Consider the following 14,953-nt stretch of genomic DNA (forward strand, 5'->3'; position numbering starts at 1 on the left):
GTTAACTTAAGCAGTCTGTAAATGTTTTTGGAACAATCTTGTTGGTTCAACAAAAGAAAATAATAGAGAAGGTTCAGTAGTTAAAACTAGAAGTGCCCATATGTAATAGGTACTTTTAGTTAAATGTGCTATCACAAAGGACTTAATAGTCTATGTTAGGTTAGGTAGCAGCCCGATGTATCAGGCTCACTTAGACTATTCAGTCTATTGTGATACCACATTGGTGAACTTCTCTCTTATCACTGAGTGCTGCCCGATTCCATGTTAAGCTCTATGACAAGGGACCTCCTTTTTTATAGCCGAGTCCGAACGGCGTTCCACATTGCAATGAAACCACTTAGAGAAGCTTTGAAACCCTCAGAAATGTTACCAGCATTACTGAGATGGGATAATCCACCGCTGAAAAACTTTTTGGTGTTTGGTCGAAGCAGGAATCGAACCCACGACCTTGTGTATGCAAGGCGGACATGCTAACCATTGCACCACGTTGGCTCCCAATGGACTTAATAGTCTAAGTGAACCTGAAGCTTAATCGGGCTGTCACTTTAACCTAACGTAACCTCACCTAGCCCACTTCTCCGTATTGAGACCTGATAGAGAGAATCGTAACAAAGTATGAAGAATTTATGCGGGCATTACTGTAGTTGGGATTTTTAACTTGAACATATATTCTTACCTGTGTATACAATAAATATAAATAAAATAGATAAAAGTCATTAAAATGGTTCTTATATTGAGAAGTATATATATTTATGTGTAGTTTTTTGTAAAAATAATACATATTGTACATTTATAATAAATACTTTGCGATATCTTGATTTTTATAATGATTGCCGCTGCAATTAGAGACTATTTTTCTATTGAAATAATTTAAACTTAAATCTGACAAGAAGTATATTTAATTTTGCTAAAGCAAATAATTCAATGAGATTTCAGTAAAACAAAAGATATCAAATAAAACAATGTTATTTAAGAAACCACGGATCAATGAAAGAACAGATGACAAGTAACTTAGTTTTGTCACAAACTAAATTAAAATTAAATCATTTTTAGAAATTTTTCATTACACAAAAGCGATTACTATCACATATAAAATATTGCCGCTCGGAATTTTAGTTAATTAAAAAACTGCTGAAATTAATTCAAAAAAACGAAGATCACAGAATATAAAAAAAATATTAATATTATTAATAATAAAAAATTTGAAGCAAATATTAAATAATTATTTTTTTTTTATTTTTGTTTATTTTATTATAATTTAATTTAATTTATTTTATTTTAAAATTTTACATATCAGCTAGTGATCCTGTGGGGGGTTTATAGAAATTGGTTTTCTGGTTTATCATGAAATACCCCAAACATTTCTAAAGAAAAATCTATTATTATTTTTTTATTATCAAATTCTTGTCATCTGCGTTTTCGATTTGCTTGTGCTTGATATCAAATTTCCATGGATGAAAAATATATAGGAATTTACAACCAATTTTTTATATACTTCCAATGCTAATCTCAATCAAAATAAAAATTAAAGCAATTAAAACCAATTTAAGAAACAAAGAAACCTTAAAATTAATTCTGAGATTTTATCCCAACTTAAAAATAAAAAAAAAAAATACAAAATCAAAAACACAACATCAACTGTCCGATTGTCTCATAATCGGCCAACATCTCATACTCAGCATTAGAATGATTTCCAAGAAGATCAAGATAGATTGATCTTCGACGGTCGTTTTCTTAAATGATCACCACATGGAAGAAGTCTGTAAGAAGAAACAAAAACAACAAACAGGGTTAATGAATAAGAAAATGTTTAGAGAAATATGTTTTTAATAAAAATAAATTATCGTTTCCTTTGAATCCATATCATAGACGTTTTGGATTAATTTTGCTACTTACCACTATTATTGCGTAGGTTGTTCCAATCAATGAACCCGCCAAGACATCTGTCCAGTGATGCTTGTAATCGGAAACACGTGTCAGTGATGTATACCATGCGAACATAAGGAATAGAAACTGCAGTAAATGTTTGAACATTTTACTACGGGTGCATGTCAAACGCTTTTGCAGATAAATCTGTAAATAAAAGAATGGAAACAGATTCAAATTTTATTCGAATTGTGACAAAGACAATCATTGTTTTCAGATTGAGCTACAGCTTTTACCATTGGAATATTGAATATTCCCAATTTCATAATAAGTTTCAAAGCTTGCGTTTGGTCGACAATTTTTTTTTTCTTTGAATCCAACCGATTATTGTCTTCCTTTGTATCAACCTGATTATCAGATGACTATTTAGTAATCAGCTATCTCGTTGAGAGATTTGCATAGGTGTATACTCAAAATAAGTAAGGAAAGTCTAAATTCGGGCGGGGCCAACTATATTATACCCTGCACCACTTTGTAGATCTAAATTTTCGATGCCATATAAAATTCGTCAAATGTGTTGGTTGCTATATATAAAAGTTTGTCCCAAATACATACATTTAAATATCACTCGATTTGGACAGAATTTGATAGACTTTTACAAAATCTATAGACTCAAAATTTAAGTCGACTAATGCACTAGGGTGGAACACAATGTTAGTAAAAATATGGGAAACATTTAAATCTGAAGCAATTTTAAGGAAACTTCGCAAAAGTTTATTTATGATTTATCGCTCGATATATATGTATTAGAAGTTTAGGAAAATTAGAGCCATTTTTACAACTTTTCGACTAAGCAGTGGCGAATTTACAAGGAAAATTTTTGCATTTTGACCATTTTTGTCGAAATCAGAAAAACATATATATGGGAGCTATATCTAAATCTGAACCGATTTCAACCAAATTTGGCACGCATAGCTACAATGCTAATTCTACTCCCTGTGCAAAATTTCAACTAAATCGAAGTTTAAAATTGGCCTCTGTGGTCATATGAGTGTAAATCGGGCGAAAGCTATATATGGGAGATATATCCAAATCTGAACCGATTTCAACCAAATTTGGCACGCATAGTAACAATGCTAATTCTACTCCCTGTGCAAAATTTTAACTAAATCGGAGTTAAAAATTGGCCTCTGTGGTCATATGAGTGTAAATCGGGCGAACGATATATATGGGAGCTATATCTAAATCTGAACCAATTTTAATAAAAATTTGGCAGACTTGACTACACTACTAATTATACTCCTAGTGCAAAATTTCAACCAAATTGGGGTAAAACTCTGCCTTCTGGGACCATATTAGTCCGTATCGGGCGGAAGATATATACGAGAGCTATATCTAAATCTTAACCGATTTCAATCAAATTTGGCAAACTTGACTATAGTACCAATTGTTCTTCTTGTGCAAAATTTTAAGCAAATTAGGATAAAACCCTGGCTTCTGGGACCATATTAGTCCATATCGGGAGGAAGATATATATGGGAGCTATATCTAAATCTGAACCGATTTCTTTCAAAAGCAATAGGGTTCTATTCTGAGCCAAAACACATACTTGTGCCAAATTTGAAGTCGATTGGTCTAAAACTGCAACCTAGACTTTGATCACAAAAATGTGTTCACAGATAGACGGACAGACGAACATGGCTATATCGACTCAGGGGCCCACCCTGAGCATTTTTGCTCGTCTCCTTCTGGGTGTTGCAAACATATGCACTAACTTATAATACCCTGTTCCACAGTGTGGCGCAGGGTATAAAAAGTTTACTTGGATCCAAACATTTTGATGTTCCCTAAGGATTTTGGTATTACATATTTTTATACCCTCCACCATAGGATGGGGGTATATTAACTTTGTCATTCCGTTTGTAACACATCGAAATATTGCTCTAAGACCCCATAAAGTATATATTCTGGGTCGTGGTGCAATTCTGAGTCGATCTGAGCATCTCCGTCCGTCCGTTCGGCTGTTGAAATCAGGCTAACTTCCGAACGAAACAAGCTATCGACTTGAAACTTGTCACAAATAGTTGTTATTTATGTAGGTCGGATGGTATTGCAAATGGGCCATATCGGTCCACTTTTACGTATAGCCCCCATATAAACGGACCCTCAAATTTGGCTTGAGAGAGAAGCAAATTTCATCCGATCCAGCTGAAATTTGGTACATGGTGTCAGCATATGATCTCTAACAACCATGCAAAAATTGGTCCACATCGGTTCACAATTACATATAGGCCCCATATAAACCGATCCCCCGATTTGGCTTGCGAAGCCTTTAAGAGAAGCAAATTTCATCCGATTCGGCTGAAATTTGGTACATGGTCTCTAATAACCATGCAAAAATTGGTCCACATCGGTCCATAATTACATATAGCCCCCATATAAACCCATCCCCGATTTGGCTTGCGGAACTTCTAAGAGAAGCAAATTTCATCCGATCCAGCTGAAGTTTGGTACATGGTGTTAGAATATGGTCTCTAATGACCATGAAAAATTGGTCCACATCGGTCCATTATTATATATAGCCCCCATATAAACCGATCACCAGATTTGACCTCCGAAGCCTCTTGGTATCAACGGTTTCGATTTGAGCGCCACACAGTCCATGGATTATATCAGGTTGATTGTCTGAGTATAATATTTATGGCAAACGTAGAGCCTTTGTTTCTTTATGTCTTAAAACAATAGATGCAACATGACATAAGGGAGTCTGTTTTTGTCTAAACTTAAAGACTGCTGCAGAGTTAGGCACTCTGGGGGCCGATAACACCACCATGTAACATTACAGGTCTACCCACTGTCGTATAGAGCCAATGCATAATTTTGGGTTTTAGTCCCCATGTTTCCCCTATTGATTTTCTGCACGAGTACAAGATTACCGTGATTTTATGCTTAAAGTTCAGCATCCTGTCTAATATAACTCAAGGTATTTTGCACACTCGCCAAAGGGAATTTCAATGCCCCCTAAGGATATGGGCTTAAACGTGGGAATTTTTCGGGCTTTGCAGTACCTTTGCCCATTTCCCAGTCGTCCGGACCTTCGACGACGAGAAAATCCAGATAGTGACCTTCCGCTTCAATCCATATGTATTCCCACTTAGTGTAGTATAGAATTTATGCTATTGATTATATAGTAACCACTTACCGCTGTGTAAATCATTGTGAAACAAGTAAAACTTGCATGTCCACTGGGAAAGGATAGATGTGCTTCTTTTATAATTTTCGCAGAGTAATCAAGTGCTCGACAGGTGAATTCTTCGATGTAACGTCCTTCGTTCAGAGGACTTTCACACGTGCTGCCATCGGGTAATATTGGTTGACAAACCTAAAAAGAGATTGAATAAATAAATCGGAATTTATTTACTGAACGTTTTTAAATTTCAGTTCAATTTGTTTGCCATGATGTATTATGTACCAAGTGAACTACAACTCAAATTTTCTGTTCAAATTACAAACTATAAAAATGATTTCCAAATACAATTTAATTCCTTGTCATTTTAATCAAATCGCTTATTTTCGCAAATAAAGCTGAAAGTTTTCCTATACGTTTATTAGTTTGTAGCTCCCATATCTTCATTATACAGCAGATAACGGATACAAGAAAGTCAAAAAAAATCAACAACAAAAATCTTATATGCGTTTTTTCGTATAGGGAATTAAAGTCTAAAGTCGGGCGGGGCCGACTATATTATACCCTTCACCACTTTGTAGACCAAAATTTGTGTTACCATCTCAACTCCTCCATGAAGGTTTATATTCCCATTTACAAATGTTTATATCTTAACCGGTTTTTGTACTTCTACAAAATCTCTAGAACTAAAATTTAAATCGGCTTATGTCCTGGGATGAAGCACAATGTTACTAAAAAAATATGGGAAACATTTAAATCTGAACAAATTTTGAGGCAACATTGCAAAAGCGTATTTATGATTTATCGGTCGATAGATGTGTATTAGAGTAATAGGAAAATTTGAGTAATATTTACAAGTTTTCGACTTAGCAGCGGCGATTTTATAATGAAAATGTGGGTATTTTGGCCATTTTGGCCTAAATCGGAAAAACATATATATGGAAGCTATATCGAAATCTGAACCGATTTCAATAAAATTTCACATGCATAGTTACTATGTTAATTCTACTCCCTCTGAAAAATTTCACGTAAATCAGAGTAAAACTTTTGCCTCTGTGGTCATATTAGTCCCAATCGGACGAAAGATATATATGGGAGCTATATCTAAATCTGAACCGATTTGGCTGATATTTTGCATATTTTACGAGAGCCGCAAGCCATTTGGCTGTACGAAATTTTAAGAGAATAAGTTGATTATGACCAGATCGGTGATAAATATATATGGCAGCTATACCTAACTCTGAACCGATTTTTTTCAAAATCAATAGCGATTGTCTTTGAGCCAAACTAAAACTCTGTGCCAAATTTTAGGACGATCGGACTTAAACTGCGACCTGTACTAAATCGACTCAGAGTTTAATTCTAAGACGATCGGTATACTAAACGATGGGTCTCAGACTTTTCCTTCTTGGCGTTACATACAAAGGCACAAACTTATTATACCCTGTACCAGGGCTGTGGAGACGGAGTCTTAGAGTTGGAGTCTGAAGATTTTGCTGGAGTCGGAGCCGGAGTCGTAGACATTTTGCTGGACTCCGACTTCGGCGAAACAAACTTTAAAAACACTTCATATCTTTCTATCTAAAGAAATATTTCGACAAATTAGATTCCATTAGGGTTTTCAATCGAACAACGAAAAACGAAGCACTGGATTTCAAGCCATTCGAAGTGTATTTATATAGGTGAAATTTCACGGTGAGGTTTGACTAGAATATGGGCTGAATTGGTCAATTGCATTGTCCATTTTTAGCATATTCAAATATCGATTTTTGGCCCTATATACTCTTGATAAGGGTACAATTTTAAGGCAATATAACAGTAGAACCTAACGTTCTGAATTTTTGGCAGGCATGTCGAGTTCGAAGATAGGTCATACCGGGCAATTTTGTGGTATAGCAACACATTTAAACCCAAGTTCCGATTTTTTATGAAATTTCATAAGATTTATCAGAAATTTGGAATTTAGAGTTATTTGAGATTCATAATTTCCAGGCCCAGATTTGGGAATTTGAAATTTTTGTGGCTATTGCTTTCGCGGAACTTATTCAGAGACAATGGCCTGTATATTTAATTACATGTATAGTCCAATTGTTGTTCTTGTTTTATTTCCAGCCAAAACCATTTGGCAAAATATTGATAATTGCCTTTAAATGTTCTATATTGATTTGTTATTTTTTTTTTTTCGATTACAAATATTTGGTTTTTCAGACAAAATATATTGTTCATATAATTCGTCATCCTACACTGATAGAAAAAAATTAATTTTAACGAAATTTGTTTTTAAAATTTAGTCAACAAAACAATTGCATAATGTAATGAAGTTTTTCGTTATTATAATAAATTATGTTGCGAATTTCATGCCATTAACATAAAATTTTATGAGATTCATAGCCCTACATAATTACTTGAGAAATATACATCCGATGTCTTTGGAAGCTGTAATTTTAAATTAAACCACAGCCGGTCTTTTGGGAGAAAGTTTGTTTCATTAAAGCCACTCGAAATTCTTAACATTAAATTAATGGCTTGTAATGTCCATAACAGATAGACCATTTATAAATCGATGTTTCACCATTTTATTTCTATAGAAACAATATTCGTAACTGTCCAGCTATTCCTGTTATATGTTGTATAGTAGTTGTTATTTAAAATTCCGCCCGTCCTAATTTTTGGCAGTTTATGTTTGTTTTATATATCTGACACATTACATTTGTTAACATTTAAACATTCTATATGATTAGTCCAATATTTTGATTTTATTATTATTTTTCTTTTTTATGTAAATTTATTTTTTATAAAATGCCTTTATAAACCAATATCAGGATTTTACATCCAAAACTGCTGGAAGCCTCATTATATTTTGAAATTTTGTGTTTTTATAAATATATCCCAGCTAGCATTTGGGTGACTGTTTTAACAAAAATCATGTAAATGAGTCATATTCGAGTACTTTAGGAGATCAAAAACTGCTATGTCAGTTATGTGATTATAATACGATACGAAAATGACTCGCGCTAATGGGCGTAAAATGAGTTCGTTATAAAATACAACAAAAAATAACAAAAATCTAACAAAAACCGTCTAGAGGATATATTCTGGAGATTGTTGTTATCTACCCACATTTCGATGTGGTCTCTATATAGTTGTATCGTACTTTAATTTATTGGCCTGAAATTAAAATGTACAGCTGAGGTTTATCGTCGAGTCATATCAACATTTAACAAGTATATACGGCCTTAAGTTCGGCCAGGCCGAATCTTATGTACCCTCCACCATAGATTGCGTAGAAACTTCTACGAAAGAATGTCATCCACAATCGAATTACTTGGGTTGTGGTATCTTAAAACTTCTTAACATCGTTTTCTAAATTGTGGGTTAGTCCATACGTGCTATATATTAGACAAAAAAGTTTTGTATAGGTAATTCTACAAATAATTACGAATCGATATGGACGTTTTGCACATACGCAGAGAGCCAGAATTGAAATATGGGGGTCGCTTATGTGGGGGCTATATACAATTATGAACTTGATATAGACCAATTTTTGTGTGATTGGGGATCGATTTATCTGAGGGCTCTGTATAACTATAGACCGATATGGACCTTGTTAGGCATGGTTGTTAACGGCCATATACTAGCACAATGTACCAAATTTCAACCGAATCGTATGAAATTTGCTTCTATTAGAGGCTCCGCAAGCTAAATCTGGGGATCGGTTTATATGGGGGCTATATATAATTATGGACTGATATGAACCAATACCTGCATAGTTGTTGGATATAATATACTAACATCACGTACAAAATTTCAACCGAATCGGATGAATTTTGCTATTCCAAGGGACTCCGGAGGTCAAATTTGGGGATCGGTTTATATAGGGCCTATATAAAATTATGGACCGATTTCGACGAATTTTTGCATGGGTGTTTGAGGCCATATATTAAAACCACGTACCAAATTTGAACTGAATTAGATAAATTTTGGTCTTCCAAGAGGCTCCGGAGTCAAATCCGGTGATCAGTTTATATGACGGCTATATATAATTATGGACCGATGTTGACCAATTTTTGCATGGTCATTAGACCATCGGATAAAATTTGCTTCACTTAGAGGCTCCGCAAGCCAAATCGGGCGATCGGTTTATATAAGGGCTATATAAAGGGTGATACGGTCAAAATTTGGTCACGGGAAAACGCGTGTAAATCGGTGAAATCGTTTATTTAAAAAATTAAATTAAATTTCTTTTTCAAGTTCAATTAGTATAAAATTCAGGAAAAATATTCAGTTAGGCTTTCGCTTTTCCAAATCCGAACGCTTGACACCTGCCATCAGATTTTATACAGCCACCATGTCCACCTTCTTCGCCGCATAAAGCCAGTTTGCCTTGAACTGCTGCTCGTCCTTAGCAGTTTTTTTGGTCTTCTTTAGGTTCCGCTTGACAATAGCCCAGTATTTCTCAATTGGGCGGAGCTCTGGCGTGTTGGGAGGGTTCTTGTCCTTGGGAACCACCTGCACGTTGTTGGCGGCGTACCACTCCATGGCCTTTTTACCGTAATGGCAAGATGCCAAATCCGACCAAAACAGTACGGAACAACCGTGTTTCTTCAGGAAAGGCAGCAGACGTTTATTCAAACACTCTTTCACGTAAATTTCTTGGTTGACAGTCCCGGAAGCTATGAAAATGCTGCTTTTCAAGCCACAGGTACAGATGGCTTGCCAAACCAGATATTTCTTTGCGAACTTTGACAGTTTTATGTGCTTGAAAATATCTGCTACCTTTCCCCTTCCTTTTTCCGTATAAAACTCCTGTCCCGGAAGCTGTTTGTAGTCGGCTTTGACGTAGGTTTCGTCGTCCATTACCACGCAGTCAAACTTCGTCAGCATCGTCGTGCACAGCCTTCGGGATCGCGCTTTGGTCGTCGTATTTTGTTTATCATCGCGATTTGGAGTCACTACCTTCTTGTAAGTCGATAGTCCGGCTCGTTTTTTGGCTCGATGCACGGTTGTAGACGATACACCCAGCTTATTTGCGGCATCTCGGAGAGACAAGTTAGGGCTTCGCTTGAAACTACCGGCAACTCTCTTTGTCGTCTCAGCGGCTTCCGGTTTTCGATTTCCCTCCGATCCAGACTTCCTGGCTGTCGACAAACGTTCCCCAAACACTTTAATTACATTTGTAACGGTTGATTTGGCAACTTTTAGCGATTTTGCCAGCTTTGCGTGCGAGTAGCTCGGATTTTCGCGATGCGCGAGCAAAATTTTGATACGCTGCTCTTCTTGCTTGGACGGCATTTTGACAACTGAAGAGTGAATTCCAAAATCAAAATAGGAGCAACATTCTACACACACACACCTTCAAAATGAGGGGTGTTCAGGTTTTTTAAATGCAAAATTGAAAGAAATACGTCAAGTTTATATTGACCAAATTTTGACCGTACCAGCCTTTATATAATTATGGACCGATGTGGACCAATTTTTGCATGGTTGTTAGATACCATATACCAACACCATGTACCAAATTTCAGCCGGATCGGATGAAATTTGCTTCTCTTAGAGGCTCCGCAAGCCAAATCTGGGGATCGGTTTATATGGGGGCTATATATAATTAAGGACCGATGTGGACCAATTTTTGCGTGGTTGTTAGAGACCATATACTAACACTATGTACCAAATTTCAGCCGGATCGGATGAAATTTGCTTCTCTTAGAGGATTCGCAAGCCAAATTTGGGGGTCCGTTTATATGGGGGCTGTACGTAAAAGTGGACCGATGTGGGCCATTTGCAATGCCGTCCGACCTACATCAATAACAACTACTTGTGCCAAGTTTCAAGTCGATAGCTTCTTTCGTTCGGAAGTTAGCGTGATTTCAACAGACGGACGGACGGACGGACATGCTCAGATCGACTCAGAATTTCACCACGACCCAGAATATATATACTTTATGGTGTCTTAGAGCAATATTTCGATATGTTACAAACGGAATGGCAAAGTTAATATGCCCCCCATCCTATGGTGGAGGGTATAAAAAAGAGTTCTTTTGGACATATAAACACATATGGCAAAATAGAATTCTTATATCGGTCTATTTTTGGAAACTTAAAAATACAATTGGAATATTGTTAACATGAGATTTAGGTACACCACTTGGAGTCGAATCCGGAGTCGGAGTCGAGGCTAAAAAGAAATGCTGGAGTCGAGCAAAATTGGCTCGACTCCACAGCCCTGCCATGTACCACAGTAGTGGTGAAGGGTAGTGGTGAAGGTTTCTTATATCCATACATACATACATGGATATAAGAAACTTTCTTGTATGGATATAATTTACAAATCTTCGGTTTTGAAAATACAAAATTTAATAACTTCATTCTGTCATAGAATAAAAATAAAATAAATTTGAAAAAATCAAGTTACGTTCTTAGGTTCGTTTGTTATTCTATTGTTGATGCAATTAGTTCGGAAATTCATTATCAGGATTTAAAAATTTTTTTGTTTTGTTTTACAAATTAAATTTTCTATAGAATTTATATTTTCAATAGGAGTGTCATCTAGCGTGATTGTAAAATTATTCTTTTATCAGTTTTTTCTTATAAACGTTTTTCTTATATTAAACGTTTTTTGTACCAAAGAACACCAAAGAGACATGACGTTTCAATAAAATTTTCTTATATACTTTACCAACTGTAATTACATTTATGGGATCTATATATAAAATTCATCTGAATTAGAGCCTCAAAAAAAAAAAAAAAGGCAGGCTTAAAATGTAATTGGCTTCAGTCAGTCTAAAACTTAACTTACTTACTGCTTGTTTTTTTTACAAAATTGCAATTTAAAAGAACTATCACTTAATTCAGTTGCAGATTTTAATTACGAACTACGACAAGCACTTAAATGGAAAACTACATAAATTGCTCATATTTTAAACACAAATTATGGTCCATTTAGTCTCTCAATATATTAATGTTTTAACACTTAAAATTTATTAATATGCCTGTTCGTAATATCGCCATACATCGATGGAACTTTGTAGTAATTTTTGATGTTATTACATTTTTGTTTTTATGGACTAACTCCAATATACTTACCGCAAAGAAGTGTGGCCGCAATCGTCCTATGGAATACTTGGCAATATCGGTGGTAAGCTCACAAACACCTGAACCAAAGATAAGCAGACCAATGCGCTTGTAACACTCAATTGCCCAGTCGGGTATTTCCAGATGCCAAAAGTAGTAATTGCTCGATGATAAATTGCCAAAGCTGCGCATTTTGTGTGAATTTCCTTTGAAAAATTCCACAATTGTTATCTGTCGAGTCGGGCACACCAAACACACAAATAACCAAAAAAAAGAAAATGGAAGAGAAAAACAAACAAAATTTGCATTTTAATTACCATGAATCGAAAGAAAAACCAAATTAATTATTGTAAATATTTTCTTTTTTGAGGCACCCAGAATCTCTAGCCAAAATTATTTATTATTTTTTTCTTTTCTCAAAATTTATTTGCTTACCGAAAAACGATTGATATCAACAAAATGTCGAACAATTTTATTAGGTTGCACCAGACTATGGAAGTTTACAAGTGTTTTCCTATATTTTTTGCTTTTTTTTTTAATTTGGGAATTTGAAATTTTTGTGGCTATTGCTTTCGCGGAACTTATTCACAGACAATGGCCTGTATATTTAATTACATGTATAATCCAATTGTTGTTCTTGTTTTGTTTCCAGCCAAAACCATTACGCTTGGCAAAATATTGCTAATTGCCTTTAAATGTTGTGTACTAATTTGGTAAATTTTTTTTTCGAATAAAAATATTTGGTTTCTCGGACAAAATATATTGTTCATATAATTCATCATCAAAGCGAAAAGTATAATCCTATACTGATAGAAAAGAATTGTAATATTAACGAAAAAATTTTGTCAAAATTTTATTTTATAGAACATTTTTTGAAAATTTTATTTCTAGAAAAAAATGTTCAAAACTTCTAGAAAAAATATTTCAAAAATGTATTTCAGTAGAAAATTTCGTTAAAATTTTATTTCTATAGAAAATGTTGTAAAAATTTTATTTCTATAGAAAATTTCCTCATAATTTTATATCTATAGAAAATTTTGTTAAAATTTTGTTTCTATAGAAAATCTTGTCGAAATTTTATTTCTATAGAAAAATTTTATTTCTATGTTCAAAACTTCTAGAAAAAATATTTCAAAAATGTATTTCAGTAGAAAATTTCGTTAAAATTTTATTTCTATAGAAAATTTTGTCAAAATTGTATATCTATAGAAAATTTCCTTATAATTTTATTTCTATAGAAAATTTTGTTAAAATTTTATTTCTATAGAAAATCTTGTCAAAATTTTATTTCTATAGAAAATTTTGTCAACATTTTATTTCTATAGAAAATTTTGTTAAAATTTTATTTCTATAGAAAATTTTGTTAAAATTTTATTTCTATAGAAAATTTTGTCACAATTTTATTGCAATAGACAATTTTTTATTTGTAGAAAAAATTTTTCAAAACGTCTACAAAAAATATTTCGACAATATATTTCAGTAGAAAATTTCGTCAAAATTTTATTTCTATAGAAAATTTTCTCTAAATGTTATTTCTATTGAAAAATTTGTCAAAATTTTATTTCTATAGAAAATTTTATTTCTATCCAAAATTTTGTCAAAATTTTATTTCTATGGAAAATTTTGTTAAAATTTTATTTCTATAGAAAATTTTGTAAAAATTTTATCTCTATAGAAAATTTTGTTAAAATTTTATTTCTTTAGCACATTTTGTTAAAATTTTATTTCTATAGAAAATTTTTTCAAAATTTTATTTCAATAGAAAATTTTTTATTTGTAGAAAAAAATTTTCAAAACTTCTAGAAAAAATATTTCAAAAATGTATTTCAGTAGAAAATTTCGTCAAAATTTTATTTCTATAGAAAATTTTCGCAATATTTTATTTCTATAGAAAATTTTGTCAACATTTTATTTCTATAGAAAATTTTGTCAAAATTTTATTTCTATAGAAAATTTTGTCAAAATTTTATTTCTATAGAAAATTTTGTCAAAATTTTATTTCTATGGAATATTTTGTCAAAATTTTATTTCTATAGAAAATTTTGTCAAAATTTTATTTCTATAGAAAATTTTGTCAAAATCTTATTTCTATAGAAAAATTTGTCAAAATTTTATTTCTTTAGCAAATTTTGTTAAAATCTTATTTCTATAGAAAATTTTGTCAAAATTTTATTTCAATAGAAAATTTTTTATTTGTAGAAAAAAATGTTCAAAACTTCTAGAAAAAATATTTCAAAAATGTATTTCAGTAGAAAATTTCGTCAAAATTTTATTTCTATAGAAAATTTTCGCAATATTTTAATTCTATAGAAAATTTTGTCAACATTTTATTTCTATAGAAAATTTTCTCAATATTTTATTTCTATAGAAAATTTTGTCAAAATTTTATTTCTATAGAAAATTTTGTCAAAATTTTATTTCTATAGAAAATTTTGTCAAAGTTTTATTTCTATAGAAAATTTTGTCAAAATTTTATTTCTATAGAAAATTTTGTCAAAATTTTATTTCTATAGAAAATTTTGTCAAAGTTTTATTTCTATAGAAAATTTTGTCAAAATTTTATTTAGAAAATTTTGTCAAAATTTTATTTCTATAGAAAATTTTGTCAAAATTTTATTTCTATTGAAAATTTTGTCAAAATTTTATTTCTATAGAAAATGTTGTCAAAATTTTATTTCTATAGAAAATTTTGTCAAAATTTTATTTCTATAGAAAATTTTGTCAAAATCTTATTTCTATAGAAGATTTTGTCAAAATTTTATTTCTATAGAAAATGTTGTCAAAATTTTATTTCTATAGAAAATTTTGTCAAAATTTTATTTCTATAGA

General features: G+C 32.4%; 1 protein-coding gene across 5 annotated transcripts in view; it reads right to left on the reverse strand.

Moving 5' to 3' along the window:
- Positions 1-725: 725 nt before the first annotated feature.
- Positions 726-14,953, reverse strand: part of wun2 (wunen-2) — a 64,491-nt gene continuing 50,263 nt past the window's right edge. For all 5 annotated transcript variants that reach the window (XM_075313296.1, XM_075313298.1, XM_075313297.1 and 2 more), the window contains 4 exons: positions 12,137-12,355; positions 5,069-5,248; positions 1,897-2,073; positions 726-1,760 (listed from right to left, as the gene is read on the reverse strand). In XM_075313296.1, the coding sequence (XP_075169411.1) occupies positions 1,743-1,760; positions 1,897-2,073; positions 5,069-5,248; positions 12,137-12,355 (594 nt within the window). In that variant the 3' untranslated portion in view covers positions 726-1,742. The remainder of the gene's footprint in view (positions 1,761-1,896; positions 2,074-5,068; positions 5,249-12,136; positions 12,356-14,953) is intronic.

This window comes from Haematobia irritans, chromosome 5 (genome assembly GCF_050003625.1).
Source record: "Haematobia irritans isolate KBUSLIRL chromosome 5, ASM5000362v1, whole genome shotgun sequence".
In the NCBI taxonomy this organism is placed as follows: Eukaryota; Metazoa; Arthropoda; class Insecta; order Diptera; family Muscidae; genus Haematobia; species Haematobia irritans.